Here is a 21,191-nt window from a genome sequence, read left to right as displayed (position 1 = left end):
GGCTTCCTCACAAAATGGAGATTAAGGTTCCAGGGCCAGCAGCCCAAGAAAATTGAAGCTATCCATTTCTTAAAGCTTGGATGTGGTAAGTGTTATATTGACACTTTCATTGTATTCTTTTGGTCATAGTTGTGGAGCCTAGATTCAAGGGAGGGCACACGGACTCCACTTTTTGATGGGAAACTTGCCAAAAACTTCAAAACTGTGTTTCTTAAAATTTTTATTGGAGTAGAGTTAATTTACAATGTTGTGTTAGTTTCAGGTATACAACAAAGTCTATCAATTACCCCTAGAAGCTGTGCTTTTTTTGATGGCTTGTTTTTGGCCATGCTGTGAAGCATGCAGGATCTTAGTTCCCTGACCAGGGATCAAACTTGTGCCCCATGCAGTGGAAGCATGGAGTCTTAACCATTGGGCCACCAGGGAAACCCCTAGAAGATGTTTTTAAAATAACTTTTAAAAAAAGTCATGTACCATGACTTATTTAATTAGTTATTCATTCTTCAAAATTATTTATTGAGTGCTTACTATATTCCCAGCACTGTTCTAACCTCTGAGGATACAGCACAGAAAGAAAGAAAGAAAGAAAAACTGGCTCAAGGACTTCCCTGGTGGTCCAGTAGTTAAGTATCCACCTTCCAATTCAGGGGATGTGGGTTTGATACCTAGTTGGGGAACTAAGATCCCACATGCCTCAAGGCAAATATGCCTATGCGCCACAACTAAAGAAGCCCATGCACTGCAATGAGGACCCAGTGCAGTCAATATTAAACAAACCCAAAACTGGCTCAAATCTCTCCTTGGAGCTTATATTTCAATGGGAGCTTCCATTCCAATGCGGGAGAGAAAGACAATAGACATAATACTGAGTCAGTAACCTTTGAGCAGAGACCTGAAGCAGGTGAGGCTGTGAATCACGCCTGTGGTACCCTAAGCGGAGGGAACAGTGACGACAGGGGCCTTGAGGCCAGAGAGTGTCTTGAGTGCTCAAGAAACAGTCCTGACTCCAGAGATTCTGATTCAGGAGGCCTGGAAGCATGGGTAGGATGGACAGCTCAACAACACCCTAGTGATTCTCAGTCATGCAGACTTCTGACCCTCAGTTTGAAAATCTGGGCTTCCTTTCTCTGCTCCGTAAGAAGGAGTTTTGGGGTGGGACAATGGCACCCCTTTGAACAGATGTTTGTTTCCTTAGGTTCAGTAAGGGAGCCCTCAGTGTCCCTCACCCCACATCACAGCCTTTTGCTTGACTGCTTGCCTTTTCTTTTTACTTTCTCTTTTTCTTCATTCTCTTTTCAATTTTCTTTCCTTTTTATCTTTTTCTCGCTTTATTGCTCTTTTCCCCTTTTTCTCCCCTCCCTACTGTCATGATCTGTGCACAGATTGGAAAAGAATTACCAGACACGAGGCAGAAGGAGGGGAGAATAGAGTTTATTAGAGTGGGAGATGCATTAGGAATCTGCCTGCAATGCAGGAGACCCCGGTTCGAATCCTGCATTGGGAAGATCTGTTGGAGAAGGGATAGGCTACCCACTCCAGTATTCTTGGGCTTCTCCTGTGGCTCAGATGGTAAAGAATCTGCCTGCATTGTGGGAGACCTGGGTTGATCCCTGGGTTGGAAAGATCCCATGGAGAAGGGAAAGGCTACCCACTCCAGTATTCTGGCCCAGAGAATTCCGTGGACTATACTCTTTGGGTCACAAACAGTTGGACATGACTGAGCCACTTTCATTTTTCATGGAGATCCCTTAAAAAAAATAGGAATAAAACTACAATATGACCTGGCAATGCCACTACTGGGCATATACCCTGAGAAAACCACAATTCAAAAAGACACATGTACCCCAATGTTCATTGTAGCACTACTGACAATAGCCAGGACATGGAAGCAACCCAGAAGTCCACCAACAGATGAATGGATGAAGAAGATGTAGTACATATATACAGTGGAATATTAGTCATAAAAAGGAACAAATTTGAGCCAGCCGTTTGAAGTGGATGAACCCAGAGGCTGTTATACAGAGTGAAGTCAGAAAGAGAAGAACAAATATATATTAATGAATATTTATGGAATCTAGAAAAATAGTACTGATGAACCTATTTGCAGGGACGGAATGAAGACGCAGAGAACGAACTTGTGGATACAGTGGAGGAAGGAAAGGGCAGGACGAACTGAGAAAATAGCATTGACATATATACACTATCATGTGTAAAAATGATAAGTAGTGGGAAGCTACTATACAATACAAGGAATCCTGCCTGGCACCTCATGACAACCCAGAAGGGTGGGATGGGCAAGGGGAAAGAGGCTGAAAGGGAGGTGATTATACATAAAATTATGACTGATTCCAGTGGTTGTTCAGCAGAAACCAACACAACATTGTAAAGCAATTATCTTTCAATTAAAAGAAAGATAGAGTGGTCGATGCTATTGGAACTGCAGACAGCTGGAGAGACAAGGTTTCCTGGAATAGTAGCCCATTTTTATAGCATCAAGACAAAGAAAACTCCTGTTTGGAGGGTGGCATTAAATGACTGGTTAGAGTGGTATAGGGCGGGTACTTTTTATCTAATATGAGGTCAGGGAGTAGGCTGGTTTAGAACAGGGAGACTCATGGCAACGGTTGCTTTGAGGCTCGTTCTGGAGATGAGCTTGGTGCAGGGCTCCGCATCTGTGACCTCGGTATAGGGTTCCACACCTACACCCGCCACCTTCTTTCTCCTTTTCTTTTGATTTCTTTTTCTTTTATTTTTCTCTTTGACTAAGTGTTGCCCCAGACTACCTTCCCCGTGGGCATCAGCGTACCCCTGCCTGTGAATCCTTTCAGAGGTCTGGAAGGGGACTACACTTACTAAACCTAAGGGTGTTATACGGAAAGAGGAGCCTGGCAGGCTATAGTCCATGGGGTGGCAAAGAGTGGAACACGACTCAGCGGCTAAAACAAGGGCGTTATAGTCAGGTAGCGCGCGCATGTGTGGGAGTAGAGGCAAGTTCCCCGCAATGAGGGGAGCAGAGTCTGCCAGCAGGGGAAGTTGGGGAAGGGTGTGGACCGGTCTGGGGAGGGGTGTGGAGGTGCGCAGGTTTCATGGAGAACCAGCAGTCGGACAGCGGGGTGCATTCCACTCTCTCCCAGGCGCCTCCTCCAGACCGGCACCTGGTGTAGTTAGGATGGGACGTCGGGGCAGCCAAAGCCTCCGAGGCAACTCCTGAGGGGGTCTGCCTCCAACAAAACGGGTTTGAGAACCACCAGGCGCAGATCCCAAGAAAGAAGCTTGCCTGGCTGGGTCAGCACTTTCCGCGACTCGCGCTTGGAACTCGTAGCGGTTCGCGGAGAAGGAAGCGCGGAAAATGTTTGGCCGGTTGAGGCCGCCGTAGCGAGGGGGCGGGGTCCGGAAGGGAGCAGTATGGCGGCGCTGGACGGTGACAGCGACGAGGATTTGGTCAGCTATGGGACTGGCCTGGAGCCGCTGGAAGAAGGTGCGGGCTAGATTCGTCGCCAGAGCCTCTGGCAGACAGGCTGGGGGTCCAGGGTTCGGGGCCAGAACACTCAACTCTGTGCCAGACCTTTTCTGGCACTGGGGGAAAAGCTTGCGTGCTACGGGCTCTGGGAACAGCGACCAGAAAGGCGTGCACTGTGCTTTTGGGGTGCTTATGTTTTGGAGGGACGGATGAAAGTCCCGGAGGGATGGGAAATAGAAAGATGACAAATAGGTTCGTGTGAGAGCCGAGGTAGGGAAGCAGCGGTGGTCAGGCGATGTTTTTCCTAGGACAGGACGTTTGAGTTCAGACCTGAAACAGAAAGGAAGCAACGGTACGAAGATTTGGGTGAAGAGCATTTTAGGCAAGGCGAACAGCAAGTGCAAAGGCTCTGAAGTCGGAGCCAGTTTGGCAAATTGAGGAATAGGCCGGACTGTTGTGGGTGGAGCATACAGCACCCGGGAGAGGCTGGCGGAAGATGATCTCAGAGGAGGAGGTGGGGGTTGAACCTTACTTGGTGTGATCAGGGAATTTGGATGTTAATACTAAGTGTAGAAGAGTCATGGGGGAGGGGTTACACAAAGGAGGGATGTATGTTTTTAGGTTTATTCTATCCTTGATTTTGTGAGTCGGCCGGTTGGGGGTGGGCAGGAGTGAAGCAGGGAGGTTACCAAAATTAGGGCGATGATGGTGGCGGCGGTAAGTAGTGGTGAGTTGAGAGTACTTTGAAAGCAGCGCTGATCGCGAACTTGCTGGTGGAATGTAGGGGTGAGAGCAAGATGAAGCAAGGTTCTCCTCCATGTTTCTGGTCTGATCCACTTCATGACTTGATTTGTTGAGAAAAGTATGTATTGAGTAGCCAGTAAGAACTGACGGCAGTGCTAGCCCCGTGGAGGAAGACAAGGGAAGTATGGTGGGGAGGAGTTGTTTGCAGACTCCTTTTTTTCCCATCCTGACCGCATCCTGTCAGGTTGTTTGTACTTCTGGGACATAGCCACTGAGGACCCTCTTATTCCCTACAAACAGTTCAAATCATTAGAAACTTCTGCCAGATGCTGGCCCTGTATCTATTGTCTGGGTACAACAGACAAAGAATTGCTAGTCTCCTGAAAGCTTCTTATGTATTTAAAGACACCCCTTGCATTTCCTCTAAGACATCTCTGTACCACACTCAGTTCTCTAATAGATTCAGTTTAAAGTCCCCTCAACCCTAATTTGTCAAAGCTTTTCTCCAAGTATGGGACCAGAGTGTGGGTAAAGTGGGGCCATCACTAGGTACGTCCTTTATTTTAGGCTGTATTTCTTTAGTACAATCTAAGATTGCACCAGGTCTCCACAGTGGCTCAGTGGTAAAGAATCCACCAGCAATTCAGGAGCGGCAGAAGATGTGGGTTTGATCCCTGGATCGAGAAGATCCCCTGAAGAAGGGAATGGCTACCCCCTCCAGTATTCTTGCCTGGAGAATCCCATGGACAGAGGAACCTGGCGGGCTACAGTCCATGGGGTCACCAAGAGTCAGACGCGACTCAAGTGACTTAGCATGAACACACACGCACGCAAGATCACATTAGCTGTATCGGCAAACACATCATCCCATAATCCCAAGGAATTTATTGACAAAGATACTTGATTCAAGGAGTTTCGAATCTAGTTGAGAGCAAAAGTATGTGATTCACAAGTGCTAAAGTATGTCAAGTAGAGAAGAAATAACCTACACAAGCTAACAGGGAAACCTGAGAAGGCAGGATAGGAACCCCTGAAAACTGGTTGGAATTTAGGTATGCAGAACGAGGAAGGGTTAAACACACATGGGTGGAGGTTATTACAGCCTGTCAGGCAGCAGTTTGGGTCATTTCTATATTTCTGCTCACGGTTGTTTCCTTGTGAAGTGACATATTGTAAGTCATCAACTATTTGATCTATATTTTTCTAATTCTTCCTGTTTTGATGGTGTACAAAATCTGGAATGAAGCCTAATGGTCTAGCCAGTCTTTTGAAGTAGAGTGAATTTTTTTTTTTTTCTGTCCTAAAATCATCTTTTAACTTCTCATTAACTAGAAGTTTTTGAGGGCTGATCCATTGTTACCTAAGCACTTTGAAGTTAAAACACACTCTGACTACATTTTACAATGTAACATACTAGACCAATAACCACTTTTACCTCCTGCTTTGAAACTTTAGTGACAGGTTAGACAAACACTGGTAGAGGAGGGACTCTATTACTTGATTAGAGTTGCTGGCCCTGACAGAAAGTTTTATTGGTTAAGAGACAGTGAAGGGATTTCCCTGATGGTCCAGTGATTAAAAGACTTTGCCTTCCAATGCAGGGGGTGTGGGTTTGATCCCTGGTCGGAGAGCCGAGACCCCACATGCCTTGGGGCCAAAAAACCAAGACATAAAACAAGCAATATTGTAACAAATTCAATAAAAACTTAAAACATGGTCCACATTTTGTTTAAAAAAATCTTAAAAAAAAAACAGTGGAGCTTAGCTCAGTGCTCTGTGATGACCTAGAGAGTTGGGATGGGGGCTTGGGAGGGAGAGATGTGTGTGTGTGTGTGTGTGTGTGTGTGTATCTGATTCACATTGTTGTGCAGCAGAAACTAACACAACATTGTAAAGCAATTGTACTCCAATAAAAAAAAGCAGAACCTTCAGAAAAAAAAAAAAAAACGAGACAATGACTGATCTGTTATACACAGGCTCTTGGACACATAGGTGCTCTGGCCTGGAAGCTTATCTGACCTTGGGGCTTATCTTATCTTCCCTTAGATGCATTCACTTGGCTGTAGAAACCTTCTCATCTCCAGCTCATCCTGCACTCAGATTAATTTAGGCCCATTTTCTTCTTCCTTGGTGCTGTGATTCTCCCACTTAAAACTACCTTTGACCCCCAGTCGCCCACAGGACGCACCTGGACCCTGCAGCACGTGTTCCATGTCCTCTGCACCATCTGTCCTTGTGTATTTATTTAGTTTTGGCTGTTCTGGGTCTTCACTGTGTGCAGGCTTTCTCTAGTTGCAGCGAGCAGGGGCTACTCTTTGTTGCTATGCAGGGGCTTCTCACTGTGGTGGCTTCTCGTTGCAGAGCTCGGGCTCTAGAGCGTGGGCTCAGTAGCTGTATTGCAGGGTTCAGCTGACCCACAGCGTGTGGGATATTCCTGGAGCAGGGATCGAATCCGTGTCCCCTGCATTGACAGGTGGATCCTTAACCACTGGACTACCAGGGAAGCCCCCATCTGCTCTTCTGGTTCCATCTTCCGTGGCTTCCTTCCAGTCAGACTGTATTACCTTCTCTAACATCTTACCTTCCCCTTTTAGACCTTCTGTTTCCTGTTTCCTGATGGAATGAATGCCTCTGGGTGATGTTGTGGGCCTTGCACTTTGTCAGAGCAGTTCCTGAAAGCAGGTCTCCTCTGCTGGACTCTGAGTGCCCTGGGAACAGGAGTGGAGTTGTGTTTAGTTTTCCACACTCAGGTCTAGAACAGACCTGCTTCCTCTGGAAGGCCCTTAGTAAACTCCTGGTGGGGGACAAGTAAAGGGCAGAATGGGTTGCATCCCTGACTTGAGTTGAAATCTGATTTCAGTTTTGTGCTTATTGGTTGTGGAACTTAGTTCAGTTCAGTTCAGTCACTCAGTCATGTATGACTCTTTGCGACCCCATGAATCGCAGCACTCCAGGCCTCCCTGTCCATCACCAACTCCTGGAGTCTACCCAAACTCATGTCCATCGTGTAGGTGATGCCATCCAGCCATCTCATCCTCTGTTGTCCCCTTCTCCTCCTGCCCCCAATCCCTCCCAGCATCAGAGTCTTTTCCAGTGAGTCAACTCTTCACGTGAGGTGGCCAAAGTATTGGAGTTTCAGCTTCAGCATCAGTCCTTCCAATGAACACCCAGAACTGATCTCCTTTAGGATGGACTGGTTGAATCTCCTTGCAGTCCAAGGGACTCTCAAGAGTCTTCTCCAACACCACAGTTCAAAAACATCAATTTTTCGATGCTCAGCTTTCTTCACAGTCCAACTCTCACATCCATACATGACCACTGGAAAAACCATAGCCTTGACTAGACGGACCTTTGTTGGTAAAGTAATGTCTCTGCTTTTTAATATGCTATCTAGGTTGGTCATAACTTTCCTTCCAAGGAGTAAGTGTCTTTTAATTTCATGGCTGCAGTCACCATCTGCAGTGATTTTGGAGCCCCTCAAAATAAAGTCTGACACTGTTTCCACTGTTTCCCCATCTATTTGCCATGAAGTGATGGGACTGGATGCCATGATCTTAGTTTTCTGAATGTTGAGCTTTAAGCCAACTTTTTCACTCTCCTCTTTCACTTTCATCAAGATGCTTTTTAGTTCCTCTTCACTTTCTGCCATAAGGGTGGTTTCATCTGCACATCTCAGGAACTTAAGGCACTTCTTTAATCAGAGCATCCTTATCAGGGTATGATAAATGAGATAAAAGTGTGAAAGGAAAGGATTAGTTATTATTAGTAGTGATAATTATCACAGGGCCTCCCTCAAATGCCACTCCCCGCTGGAGTTTTCTTGTGCTGTGATTAGAGGTGGTGACTCTCACTCAGGAGCCCCATGGAGCCTAGTGGCTCCCACACTGTGTGGCCCCCATCATCTGCTGCTGGGTTCTGCTTAGTTGTTGACCGATCTCACCTCCATTTTCATCTCAGGAGTACCTGGAGAACCAAGCAAGACAGAACCTCGAGTTGGTGGGACCTGTCCTGTCTCACCTTAACCTGGTGGTTCACAACTAGGGATGAGTTTGCCCCCCAAGGGACATTTGGCAATGTCTGGAGACATTTTTGGTTGTCATGCTTTATTGGGACAGGGGTGTTACTGGCGTCTAGTGTTACAGGCTAGGGATGCTGCTAACCATGCTGAGTCATGGTTAGCAGCACAATGAGGGATTATCCAGCACAAGGGAGTCACTCCAGCTTAGCCTGGAGTCAGCCAGGTGCACGTGTGGTCATGGAGCGTGTGGGCTGCATTTGTTAGAAAGGGTGAAAATCTTGGCCTGTGGCACCCAAGTTGTGATTCAGTTCTGATTCAGTTCTTTAGAATGAAATGAAATTTCTAACTGATACTAACCAAGCTTTGCTATGGCCAGCAACTGCGCTCAGCTCCTCACATGTGGGTTTTAATCCTTAGCACCATCCTAAAGGTGATTCAGTTATCACCCTAATTTTGTAATCGTGGAGACTGAGGCTTGGAGAAATCAAGAAACTTGCCTAAGGTCACAAACCTAGGAAGGAGGAGGGTAGCTAATAGTCTAGAAATTACCTAAAGCCTCCATAAGCTACAAGTAAGAATTTAGGACTATGAGGCTAAGCATTTGTTTACTTTTTGTTCCATTATCCAGAAGTAGTGACTGGCTGAATTACTGAAGTAACAGGTACCCAGGGGCCTTAGAGCATGTCTTGCCTACTGTATGTACTACTACTTTGCTGTTGTTCAGTCACCAAGTTGTGTCTGACTCTTTGAGATCCCATGGACTGCAGCTTCCCACGCTTCCCTCTCCCTCACCGTCTCCCAGGGTTTGCCCAAGTTCGTGTCCATTGAATCGGTGATGCCATCCAACTGTCTCATCCTCTGTCACCCTCTTCTCCTTCCGCCTTCAGTCTTTCCTAGCATCAGGGTCTTTTACAGTGAGTCAGCTGTTCGCATCAGGTGGGCAAAGTATTGGAGCTTCAGCTTCAGCATCAGTCCTTCCAAGGAGTATTCAAGGTTGATTTCTTTTAAGAACGACTGGTTTGCTTTCCAAGGGACTCTCAAGAGTCTTCTCCAGCACCACAGATCTTTGGCGCTCTGCCTTCTTTATTGTTCAGCTCTCACATCCATACATGACTGCTGGAAAGACCATAGCCTTGACTACTGCTAATAACAACAGAAGCTGGTACTTTAAAGGCCTTTATTTATGTGTCCCTCTTTTTACCAAGAACTTCACATGCATTTTCTGATCTAATTTGCTTAACGCGTCTATGAAATAGATGTTGCTATTAGTGTCATCTCTCTTTTACAGATGAGGAAGTTGAGGCGCAGAGAGGTTAAGATGACCAGAATCCCAGTGCTAGTCAAGGTGGGCTTGCTGTGACTCTCCACTCGGAGCACTTAACTACTATGTAACTTGCTTTCTGAACTGAATATCTGAAAGTAACGTGATGGTTACTTTTTATTTTAAATAGATGCAGAAGTTTTCATTGGAATTGATAAAATTAGGCAGTAATTTGTGCTGTGGTACCTGAAACTTTACACGTAGGGAATTTTTAGGTGAGGCTGAAATTTTTGTTTGTTTTGGCTGCACATCATGGACTGAGGAGCCTGGTGGACTACAGTCCCTGGGGTCGTAAAGAGTTAGACACAGCTGAGAGACTAAGCGCACAAACACACATGTCACGTGGGATCTCAGTTCCCTGACTAGGGATCAAACCTGTGCCCCCTGTGATGGAAGCCCAGGGTCTTACCCACTGGACGGCCAGAGAAGCCCGAAGGCTAAAATGTTTTGTTGGGCCTCCCTCGTGGCTCAGACGGTAAAGAATCTGCCTGCAACGCAGGACACCCGGGTTCGATCCCTGGGTTGGGAAGATCCCCTGGAGAAGGGAATGGCTACCCACTCCAGTATTCTTGCCTGGAGAATTCCATGGACAGAGGACCCTGGTGGGCTACCATGGGTTCGCAAAGAGTCGGACATGACTGAGCTACTAACACTCACTCACTTGTTTGTATGATATAGCAACTCAGCCCTTTCCAACAAAGTAGGAAAAGGAATAAATTTAAAGAACGGTAACTGCAGTCCATGGGGCTGCAAAGAGTCAGACACAGCTTAGTGACTAAACAACAACAACAAATCTGTGGAATCAAGAGAGTCCCAGAAATAAGGAAACGTAAGCTTTGGGGAAAATGGGCAATATCAGTGGAGAAATTCTGGACTCAGGGATACCACAAATTTGCAGGAGAGATGTAGAAGTGCTTCTCTCTGCCATAATCCTCTGCACGCCCTGTGCCACTCCAGAAGCTTGCCTGCTTGACTGCCAGCAGGTTTCACCTCCATGGGCTGGAACCCTCGCCCCAGTGTAATTCAGTTTCATAATGGAACTTAGTGGGAAAAGCAGGCCACTTTGCTAAAACATATTTCTAATATAAATATTAAAAGAGATATCTATAATTTTCTTAGAACTGTAAATAAAATATATACAAAATATTAAATATATTGTTTTAATTGATAAAATATATTGTTTTCTAAGCTACATGCTCTATTAAAATCTAGGAAAAGCAACTTGAATTATATTTGAAGCTACAAGAAGTGAACAATTCATTACATTTAAGAAATGATCTTTGGGACTTCTCTGGCAGTCCAGTGGGTAAGACTCAGTGCTTCCACTGTGGGGGGCCTGGGTTGGATCCCTGGTCAGGGAACTGAAATTCTGTGAACTATGTGGCATGACCAAATAAACAAATAAATAAAACAGTGCTCTTTCCCCTAAATCCTCTATAACCCACCACCGCCTTCTCTCTCATACAAAAAAATTTTTTTTTCTTTTTCAGGTGAGAGACCAAAGAAGCCAATTCCTCTTCAGGATCAGACCGTCAGAGATGAAAAAGGAAGGTATAAACGATTTCATGGAGCCTTTAGTGGAGGTTTCTCTGCTGGTTACTTCAACACTGTTGGCTCAAAAGAAGGTAGGATTTTCTTAATTACAGCTACTGTATGGCTAAAGCAAATGATTGAAATATAATAAGATTTTCACTCCTCTGCCCCCCACCCTTCCCCCCACCCCCAGCAATGCTCCCTTTAAAAAAAAACTTCTAAAAACATGTTAGTATAGGGTTAGCTGAAAAGTTTGTTTGGGTTTTTCCACACAGTGTAATGGAAAGGTATTGGCCAACCCAGTAGGTATACTGTAGTCGTTTGTGTTCTTTGGATGTTTCCAGAGTGAACTTGTGTGTTGTTCATTGATTACAACCTGAAGGTTTGACTTTAAAAAAAAGAAAAAGATACATCCTAACCAGATAATTGGACTTCCCAGGTGGCACTACTGGTAAAGAAGCCACCTGCCGATACAGGAGACCTAAAAGATGAGGGTTGAGTCCCTGGGTTGGGAAGATCCCCAGGAGGAGAGCATGGTAACTAACCCACTCCAGTATTCTTGCCCGGAGAAGTCCATGGACAGAGGAGCCAGGCAGGCTACAGTCCATTGGGTTGCAAAGAGTCAGACACGACTGAGGTGACTTAGCGCAGCACAGCCAGGTGATTAAATGATGACGGTGACTTCTGTTTCCCACTGTATCTCGCCTCAGGCGGTGCTCTCACGCAGTTCTCTCAGGGCGTCTTCATCTCACACGACTCTGTCTATGGCGGGCGAGTGTCACAGCTGTTTTGTGGGTGAGGACACTGGTCTTGACCCTGGGGTCCACAGTATCACTTGTCCGTACATGTTGTCCACCTGGAGAAAAGAAAAATCAACCAAATTTTTTACATTATGCAGCACTGTAAATTCTGTACTGCTTAGTGTATGTTTAAAAAAAATGTTTTAACAGAGAAACTGAAAGAAAATGATGTACGTATATCAAATATGAATTAAAATGACTGGTTAACTCACCTAGCAGTTATTAAGAACAAGATGAGCCAAATCTGTGATTTTTTTTTTAATTACTCATACATAATAATGATAGTAAAATAAAGATGGAAAACAATACAAGAAAGTGAAAGATAGAAAGCAGGTAAGAAAAATAATTAGGGTAAATAAGATGGTTTAAAGTTCAATATCAATCAGGATGGGGAACACATGTAAATCCATGGCTGATTCATGTCAGTGTATGACAAAAACCACTACAATATTGTAAAGTAATTAGCCTCCAACTAATAAAAATAAGTGGAAAAAAAAAATTTTTTTTTTAAATAAATAAAAAACAAAAAAATTTTTTCTACCCAATGTATATTCCCAATTAGGAGGAAAGATGCAAATAGAATAAATTAAGAAGTCAATAAAATTATTTTCAAGGGTTTGGAAAAAATAAAAAAAATAAAGTTCAATATCAAGAATGTATAAAGATCAATTCAATGAACTAATGATCAAAATATTTGAACAGTTTACTCCAGAAATGCTACATAGAATGTTCAGCCTTATTATTATGAAAAGCAAAATTAGGTAACTAAGGCACTAATTAAAGAAGCATATTTATAAAATGTTAAAAATGGCAGTCGGGCTTGTGAAGAAAGAAATATACGAGTAGACTACTGATGGTTATAATTATGGCTGTATGTATATTATAATTAAAAAGTAAGACCAGCTCAAAGGATTAGTCATCACAGATAGACTGTGATATGTTAATACACTGGAATATCTCCTTACCTTCAGGAGTGACAGATTCAAGCACTGTGCAGCTACAGGGCAAAGACTGTAGGAATCCGAATGGGGAAGCCGCTGGGCCCAGTGTATTCCCTGGGAGAGCTGACCTTCACTCTCCTGGGGTTTCTCCCGAATTGTCCTGGAAGCCAGCCCCACCCACATGCTGGGTATCGGTCTGCTCCATACTCCTCAGCTCCTCGAGACTCTGGCAGGAAGTCAGAAAGGACATGAGATAAAATTAAAGCAGTTTATCCCAGAGGGTTCTGGGTGCATTTGACCTCCAGTGCAATTTCTCTCTGTAGGCGCGGCACAGGCTTGGTAACCATGAGTGGGAACAGGGCTGTTAGTTGTAGGACTCAGGAGTTTGATGGAGTTGGGGGCCTGGTGTGGATGGCCGTTGCTGACATTAGACTGTGCTGTGCTAGGTTGCTCAGCCGTGTCCGACTCTTTGCGACCCCATGGACTGTACCCCGCCAGGCTCCTCTGTCCATGGGATTCTCCAGGCAAGAATGCTGGAGTGGGTTGCCATTTCCTCCTCCAAGGGATCTTCCCAACCCAGGGATCGGGCCCAGGTCTTCTGCACTGCAATTGGATTCTTTACTATCTGAGCCACCAGGGAAACCCACTCTTAGACTAGCCGGGTTGAATCCTTTCGTGGCTGACTAATGCACCTTGACGTAGTGTTTCTTTGATATGTTAGTGTGTGCCTGCTAAGTCGCTTCAGCCATGTCTGACTCTTTGCAACCCAATGGACTGTAGCCCGCCTGGCTCCTCTGTCCATGGGATTCTCCAGGCAAGAATACTGGAGTGGGTTGCCATGCTCCCCTCCAGGGGATCTTCCCTAACACAGGGATCAAACCCATGTATCCTGCAGATCCTGCATTGCAGGCGGATTCTTTACTGCTGAGCCGCCAGGGAAGCGCCTTGATATGTTAGTCTGTTAGTGTATTTTGCTATCCTGGTGGTCTCAGAGAGGTCCTTCCTTTTAAGGTGATCTTTCTTCTTTCTTCTGAGATCTAGTTGGGTTCCTTTCACTGTTTAACTTTCTTTTTTTTAATTTATTTTTTTATTGAAGGATAATTGTTTTACAGAATTTTGTTGTTTTCTATCAAACCTCAACATGAATCAGCCACAGGTATACAAATATCCCCCCACCTTTTGAACCTCCCTCCCATCTCCCTCCCCATCCCACTCATCTCTAGGTTGATACAGAGCCCCTGTTTGAGTTTCCTGAGACAAACAGCAAATTACCGTTGGCTGTCTATTTTACATATGGTAATGTAAGTTTCCATGTTACTCTCTCCATACATCTCACCCTCTCCTCCCCCTCCCCATGTCCATAAGTCTATTCACTGTGTCTGTTTCTCCATTGCTGCCCTGTAAATAAGTTCTTCAGTACCATTTCTCTAGATTCCATATATGTGCATTAGAATATGGTATTTATCTTTCTCTTTCTGACTCACTTCACTCTGTATAATAGGTTCTAGGTTCATCCACCTCATCAGAACTGACTCAAATGCATTCATTTTTATGGCTGAGTAATATTCCATTGTGTATATGTACCACAACTTCTTTATCCCTTCATCTGTTGATGGACATCTAGGTTGCTTCCATGTTCTAGCTGTTGTAAATAGTGCTGCAGTGAACAATGGAATACATATGTCTTTTTCAATTTTGATTTCCTCAGGGTATATGCCTAGGAGTGGGATTGCTGGGTCATATGGTGGTTTTATTCCTAGTTTTTTAAGGAATCTCCATACCGTCTTCCATAGTGGCTGTATAATTTACATTCCCACCAGCAGTGCAAAAGCATTCCCTTTTCTTCACACCTTCTCCAGCATTTATTGTTTGTAGACTTTTTGTTGATGGCCATCCTGACTGGTGTGAGGTGATATCTCATTGTAGTTTTGATTTGCATTTCTCTAATAATGAATCATGTTGATCATCTTTTCATGTGTTTGTTAGCCATCTGTATGTCTTCTTTGGAGAAATGTCTGTTTAGGTCTTTTTCCCACTGTTTGATTGGCTTGTTTGTTTTTCTGGCATTGAGTTGTATGAGCTGCTTATATATTTTGGAAATTAATCCTTTGTCAGTTGTTTCATTTGCTATTATTTTCTCCCATTCTGAGGGTTGTCTTTTCACCTTGCTTATAGTTTCCTCTGCTGTGCAAAAGGTTTTAAGTTTATTCGAGTCCTACTTCTTTACTTTTGTTTTTATTTCCATTACTCTAGGAGGTGGGTCATAGAGGATCTTGCTTTGATTTATGTCATCGAGTGTTCTGCCTATGTTTTCCTCTAAGAGTTTTATAGTTTCTGGTTTTACATTTACGTCGTTAATCCATTTTGAGTTTATCTTTGTGTATGGTGTTAGGAAGTGTTCTCATTTCATTCTTTTACATGTAGCTGTCCAGTTTTCCCAGCACCATTTATTGAAAAGGCTGCCTTTGCCCCATTGTATATTCTTGCCTCGTTTGTAAAAAATAAGGTACCCATAGGTGCGTGGGTTTATTTCTGGGCTTTCTATCTTGTTCCATTTGTCTGTATTTCTGTTTTTGTGCCAGTACCATACTGTCTTGATGACTGTAGCTTTGTAGTATAATCTGAAGTCAGGAGGGTTAATTCCTCCAGCTCCATTCTGCTTTCTCAAGACTGCTTTGGCTATTCAGGGTCTTTTGTGTTTCCATATGAATTGCGAAATTTTTTGTTCTAGTTCTGTGAAAAATGCCATTGGTAATTTGATAGGGATCACATTGAATCTGTAGATTGCATTTGGTAGTATAGTCATTTTCACAATATTGATTCTTCCTACCCAAGAATATGGAATATCTCTCCATCTGTTTATGTTGTCTTTGATTTCTTTCATCAGTGTCTTATAATTTTCTGTGTACAGTTCTTTTGTTTCCTTAGGTAAGTTTATTCCTGGATATTTAATTCTTTTTGTTGCAATGGTGAATGGGATTGATTCCTTAATTTCTCTTTCTGATGTTTCATTGTTAGTTTATAGAAATGCAAGTGATTTCTGTGTATTGATTTTGTATACTGCAACTTTGCTAAATTCACTGATTATCTCTAGTAATTTTCTGATACTATCTTTAGGGTTTTCTATGTACAGCATTGTGTCATCTGCAAATAGTAAGAGCTTTACTTCTTTTCCAATCTGGATTCCTTTTATTTCTTTTTCTTCTCTGATTGCTGTAGCTAGGACTTCCAGAACTATGTTGAATAATAGTGGTGAAAGTGGACACCCTTGTCTTGTTCCTGATCTTAGGGGGAATGCTTTCAGTTTTTCACCATTGAGAATAATGTTTGCTGTAGGCTTATCATATATGGCCTTTACTATGTTGAGATAGGTTCCCGCTATTCCCATTCTGGTTTTGGTATCAGGGTGATGGTGGCCTTGTAGAATGAGTTTGGAAGTGTTCTTCCTCTGCAACTTTTTTAAAGAGTTTTAGAAGAATAGGCATTAGCTTTCTATAGATGTTTGATAGAATTCTCCTGTGAAGTCATCTGGTCCTGGGCTTTTGTTTTTTGGGAGATTTTTGATCACAGCTTTAATTTCAGTGCTTGTAATTGGGGTTGTTCATACTTTTTATTTCTTCCTGGTTCAGTCTTGGAAGATTGAACTTTTCTAAGAATCTGTCCATTTCTTCCAGGTTATCCATTTTATTGCCATATAGTTGTTTGTAATAGTCTCTTATAATCCTTTGTATTTCTGCATTGTCTGTTGTAACCGTTCCTTTTTCATTTCTAATTTTGTTGATATGATTCTTCTGTTTTTTTTCTTGATGAGTCTGTCTAAAGGTTTGTCAATTTTGTTTATCGTCTCAAAGACTCAGCTTTTAGTTTTATTAATCTTTTTTGTTGTTTCTTTCATTTCTTTTTCATTTATTTCTGCTTGGACCATTATGATTTCTTTCCTTCTACTAATTTAGGGGTTTTTTGTTCTTCTTTTTCTAGTTGTTTTATGTGTAAAGTTAGCTTGTCTATTTGATGTTTTTCTTGTTTCTAGAGGTAGGATTGTTTTGCTGTTAATGTCCTTCTTAGAACTGCTTTTGCTGCATCCCATAGGTTTTTGAGTTGTCGTGTTTTCATTGTCATTTGTTTCTAGAAATGTTTTTATTTCCCTTTTGATTTCTTCAGTAACCTGCTGCTTCCTTAGAAATGTGTTGTTTAATCTCCATGTGTTTGTGTTTCTTACAATTACAATTTTCTTGTAATTGATATCTAGTCCCATAGCGTTGTGGTTGGAGAAGATGCTTGATATGATTTATGCTCTTGAGAAGGTGTATTCTTCTGCATTTGGATGGAATGTCCTGAAGATGTCAATGAGATCCATCTCATCTAGTGTATCATTTAAGATTTGTGTTTCCTTATTAATTTTCTGTATTGATGATCTGTCCATTGGTGTGAGTGGGGTGTTAAAGTCTCCTACTATTATTGTGTTACTGTCAATTTCTCCTTTTATGTCTATTAGTGTTTGTCTTATGTATTGAGGTGCTCCTATGTTGGGTGCATAGATATTTACAATTGTTATGTTTTCCTCTTGGATTGATCCCTTGATCATTATGTAGTGTCCTTCCTTATTTCTTGTAATCTTCTTTACTTTAAGGTCTATTTTGTCTGATAAGAGGATTGATACTTCAGCTTTCTTTTGCCTCCCATTTGCATGGAATATATTTTTCCATCCTCTCACTTTCATTCTATATGTGTCTTGAAGTATGAAGTGGGTTTCTTGTAGACAGCATATATATGGGTCCAGTTTTTGTATCCATTCAGCCAGTCTGTGTCTTTTGGTTGGAGCTTTTAATCCATTTACATTGAAAGTAGTTATTGATATATATATTGCTATTGCCATTTTCTTAATTGTTTGGGACTGATTTTGTAGATCTTTTTCTTCTCTTGTGTTTCTTGACTATATAAGTCCCTTTAACGTTTGTTGTAAAGCTGGTTTGGTGGTACTGAGTTCTCTTAACTTCTGCTTGTCTGAAAAGCTTTTTATTTCTCCATCAATTTTGAATGAGATCCTTGCTGGGTACAGTAATCTTGTTTGTAGATTTTCCCTTTCAGTACTTTACATATATCCTGCCACTTCCTTCTGGCCTGCAGAGTTTCTGCTGAAAGATCAGCTGTTAAGCGTATGGGGTTTCCTTTGTATGTTACTTGTTGCTTCTCCCTTGCTGCTTTTAATATTCTTTCTTTGTGTTTAGCCTTTGTTAGTTTGATTAGTATGTGTCTTGGCCTGTTTCTCCTTGGGTTTATCCTGTATGGGACTCTTTGTGCCTCTTGGACTTGATTGACTATTTCCTTTTCCATGATGGGGAAATTTTAAAGTATAATCTCTTTGAAAATTTTCTCATACCCTTTCTTTTCCTCTTCTTCTGGGACCCCTATAATTCGAATGTTGGTGTGTTTGATATTGTCCCAGAGGTCTCTGAGACTGTCCTCAGTTCTTTTCATTCTTTTTACTTTATTCTGCTCTTCAGAAGTTATTTCCACCATTTTATCTTCCAGCTCACTGATTCGTCCTTCTGCTTCAGATATTCTGCTATTGATTCCTTCTAGAGTATTTTTAATTTCAGTGATTGTGGTGTTTGTCTCTGCATGTTTTTCTTTAATTCTTCTAGGTCTTTGTTAATTGATTCTTGCATTTTCTCCATTTTGTTTTCAAAGTTTTTGATCGTCTTTACTATCATTTTTCTGAATTCTTTTTCAGGTAGTTTGCGTATTTCCTCTTCATTTATTTGGACTTCTGTGTTTCTGGTTTGTTCCTTCATTTGTGTGGTATTTCTCTGCCTTTTCATTATTATTTTTTTAAACTTATTGTGTTTGAGGTCTCCTTTTCCCCAGCTTCAAGGTTGAATTCTTTCTTCCTTTTGGCTTCTGCCCTCCTAAAGTTGGTACAGTGGTTTGTGTAAGCTTGTATGGGGAGAGATTTGTGCTAAGGTTTTGTTTGTTTTTTCTCTGATGGCCAAGGCTGAGAGAGGTGGTAATCCTGTCTGCTGATGATTGGGTTTGTATTTTTGTTTTGTTTGTTGTATAGATGAGGCATCCTGCACAGGGTACTTCTGGTGGTTGGGTGATGCCCGGTCTTGTATTCAAGTGGTTTCCTTTGTGTGAGTTCTCATTATTTGATACTCCCTAGGGTTAGTTCTCTGGTAGTCTAGAGTCTTGGAGTCAGTGCTCCCATTCCAAAGGCTCAGGGCTTGATCTCTCTTTATTCATGCAGCTTTTCATCCATTCAACCATCAGGTGTTCTGATGATCCCACTGTGCCCCAGGTACAGAGCTCTGAGCCAAGGACTCAAAGATGAAGGGTTCCTGCACATAAGAGAGTAAGAGAGTGTGTATTCTCACTCCCAGAGGAGCCTCCTTTTGAATTGCTGGCTCAGGAACCCAGGCTCCTGCCATGTTGTGGCTCCATGTTTCTCTAAGTCCTTGGAGTTCTCTCTATTCAGTCATCTCAGTTCAGTTCAGTCACTCACTCGTGTCCGACCCACTGTTTAACTTTCAATGTATAATTTGATTTCTCTTGGTTGTAAATTCTTCTGGGGAAAGAAAAATTTCTCACTGTATCCCCTAAGTTCTGACAACAGGGCACATGGAAATTAATAAGTTTATGTGGCCTAATTGTGTCTATGTAAACAGTGAGCTGAGAAGGCACTGAGAATTTGTAGTTATTGGAGGTTTCAATTCCATATGTGTTATTTAGTTATTTAGTTATAAACCAAAATACCATCTAGGATTATAACGTTCTAAACTCTTTTCTTTCAAGGATGGACACCCTCTTCCTTCGTGTCTTCACGACAGAACAGAGCAGACAAGTCTGTTCTTGGTCCCGAAGATTTTATGGATGAAGAGGTGGGTGTGCAGAACTATAACCACCAGGTTGCCAGTGGGATGTGGGTGGGTGGTTGCTGTAGCACCTTCTCTCTTCCTAGAAAGTCCAGTGCACGATCTCCTCTTTGTATGATTTAATCTTTTTGGTATTTGGACTTTATAGTGCCCTGTATGTGAATGGATTCTCATTCATTGGTGTAGTGCCTGAACAGGCTGGCACCAGTTTCTAAAGTCGAGTGTAAGCAAAAGGTCATATATAGGCAAATTTACTTAAAAATGCCTCAATTGCCCCAAAAATGCACCGTCTGCTGAGCTGAGTCCTTAGCCTTCCACAGCGACTCTTAAAACACATACTGCTATTTCACTTCAGTTCAGTTTAATCGCTCAGTCGTGTCCGACTCTTTGCAACCCCATGAACCGTAGCACGCCAGGCCTCCTTGTCCATCACCAACTCCCGGAGTTCACCCAAACTCATGTCCATTGAGTTGGTGATGCCATGCTGCTGTTTAAGGAGGAGTAAATGACTGGAGAAAGGAGTGAAAGGAAGTTCCGTGCAGGCATTTGCGTGTCTCATTAAAGCAATCATGACCGCCAACTTCTTAGGGGTAAACAGTGGGGGGTTCTAAAGTGGTCCTGCAGCCCAAAGGTTGGGCTCTGTTTTCTTGTAAAATTAAACCTGTTCTTTAAAACCTACTCATGAGTTCATTTGTGATAAAGATTAAGTACTTATATGGGCATTCTTTAGGCTGCAGGCCAGGGGTGGTCCTTTTCCTGTTTGACCTGCATAATCTATGAGGAAGCATATCTAATGAAACAAGTCTAGATGTCAGCAGGGTCCCAGGTTCTTAGTCATCTTCTGCACATCAGCTTGTCCTTACACGAGCTCTCTTTGCCATTGTGAGGTGGCTGTGGTAGTTTGAGGTGGCACGTTTGTGATGACGTTACCCAGTGGAAAGAGGACTTTCTTTTTGGAATCTTTTCTTGAGAGCAAAGAAACCATCTGGTGGATTTTCCCTCACATCTGCTCTGGTGAATTCTTTTATACCCATTCTTAAAGAGTCCCTGGCAAGGAAAATGGGATCAGAATGCCTGGCTTAGATAAGACATGAACCACCGCCCCTCTCCTGAACCCTCCATACCCCACCAGAGACACCAGTCCTGAAATGCACGGTGGCTCAGAGCAAGGCTGGTGCCTGGACAGCCTCAGGGTTCTGTGGGGAAAGAGGAAGGGGCATTGGTTGTTGGACAGGCTACCGACGGTAACTGCTTCAGTAAATGCAAAAGCTCCTAACACCAGGCCTGGCACAGAGGTGCTCCTGAATACTTGCTGACTGCGGCTCCAAGATTACCCCCTTCACACTGACCTTTGAGATATTGTCCAAGAAGAACAAACAACACAGCCCTTACTTCCTGTCTTCCTAGCGTGGTGCTGCCTGCAGTGGCTTCACTGAGCGGCCACTGTCAAGCCACTTTGTCGTTGGCCGCTGGCCTTAGCTTATCCAAACCACTGTGAAAAT

General features: G+C 43.0%; 1 protein-coding gene across 1 annotated transcript in view; it reads left to right on the top strand.

Moving 5' to 3' along the window:
- Positions 1-3,350: 3,350 nt before the first annotated feature.
- Positions 3,351-21,191, top strand: part of GPATCH1 (G-patch domain containing 1) — a 56,337-nt gene continuing 38,496 nt past the window's right edge. Inside the window, exons 1-3 of the mRNA XM_043436793.1 lie at positions 3,351-3,478; positions 11,034-11,168; positions 19,610-19,695. Coding sequence (XP_043292728.1) covers positions 3,406-3,478; positions 11,034-11,168; positions 19,610-19,695 — 294 coding nt within the window. The 5' untranslated portion in view covers positions 3,351-3,405. The remainder of the gene's footprint in view (positions 3,479-11,033; positions 11,169-19,609; positions 19,696-21,191) is intronic.

This window comes from Cervus canadensis, chromosome 18 (assembly GCF_019320065.1).
Source record: "Cervus canadensis isolate Bull #8, Minnesota chromosome 18, ASM1932006v1, whole genome shotgun sequence".
In the NCBI taxonomy this organism is placed as follows: domain Eukaryota; kingdom Metazoa; phylum Chordata; class Mammalia; order Artiodactyla; family Cervidae; genus Cervus; species Cervus canadensis.
The sequence above is the reverse complement of the archived record's forward strand: the minus strand, read 5'-3'. Positions and strand labels throughout refer to the sequence as shown.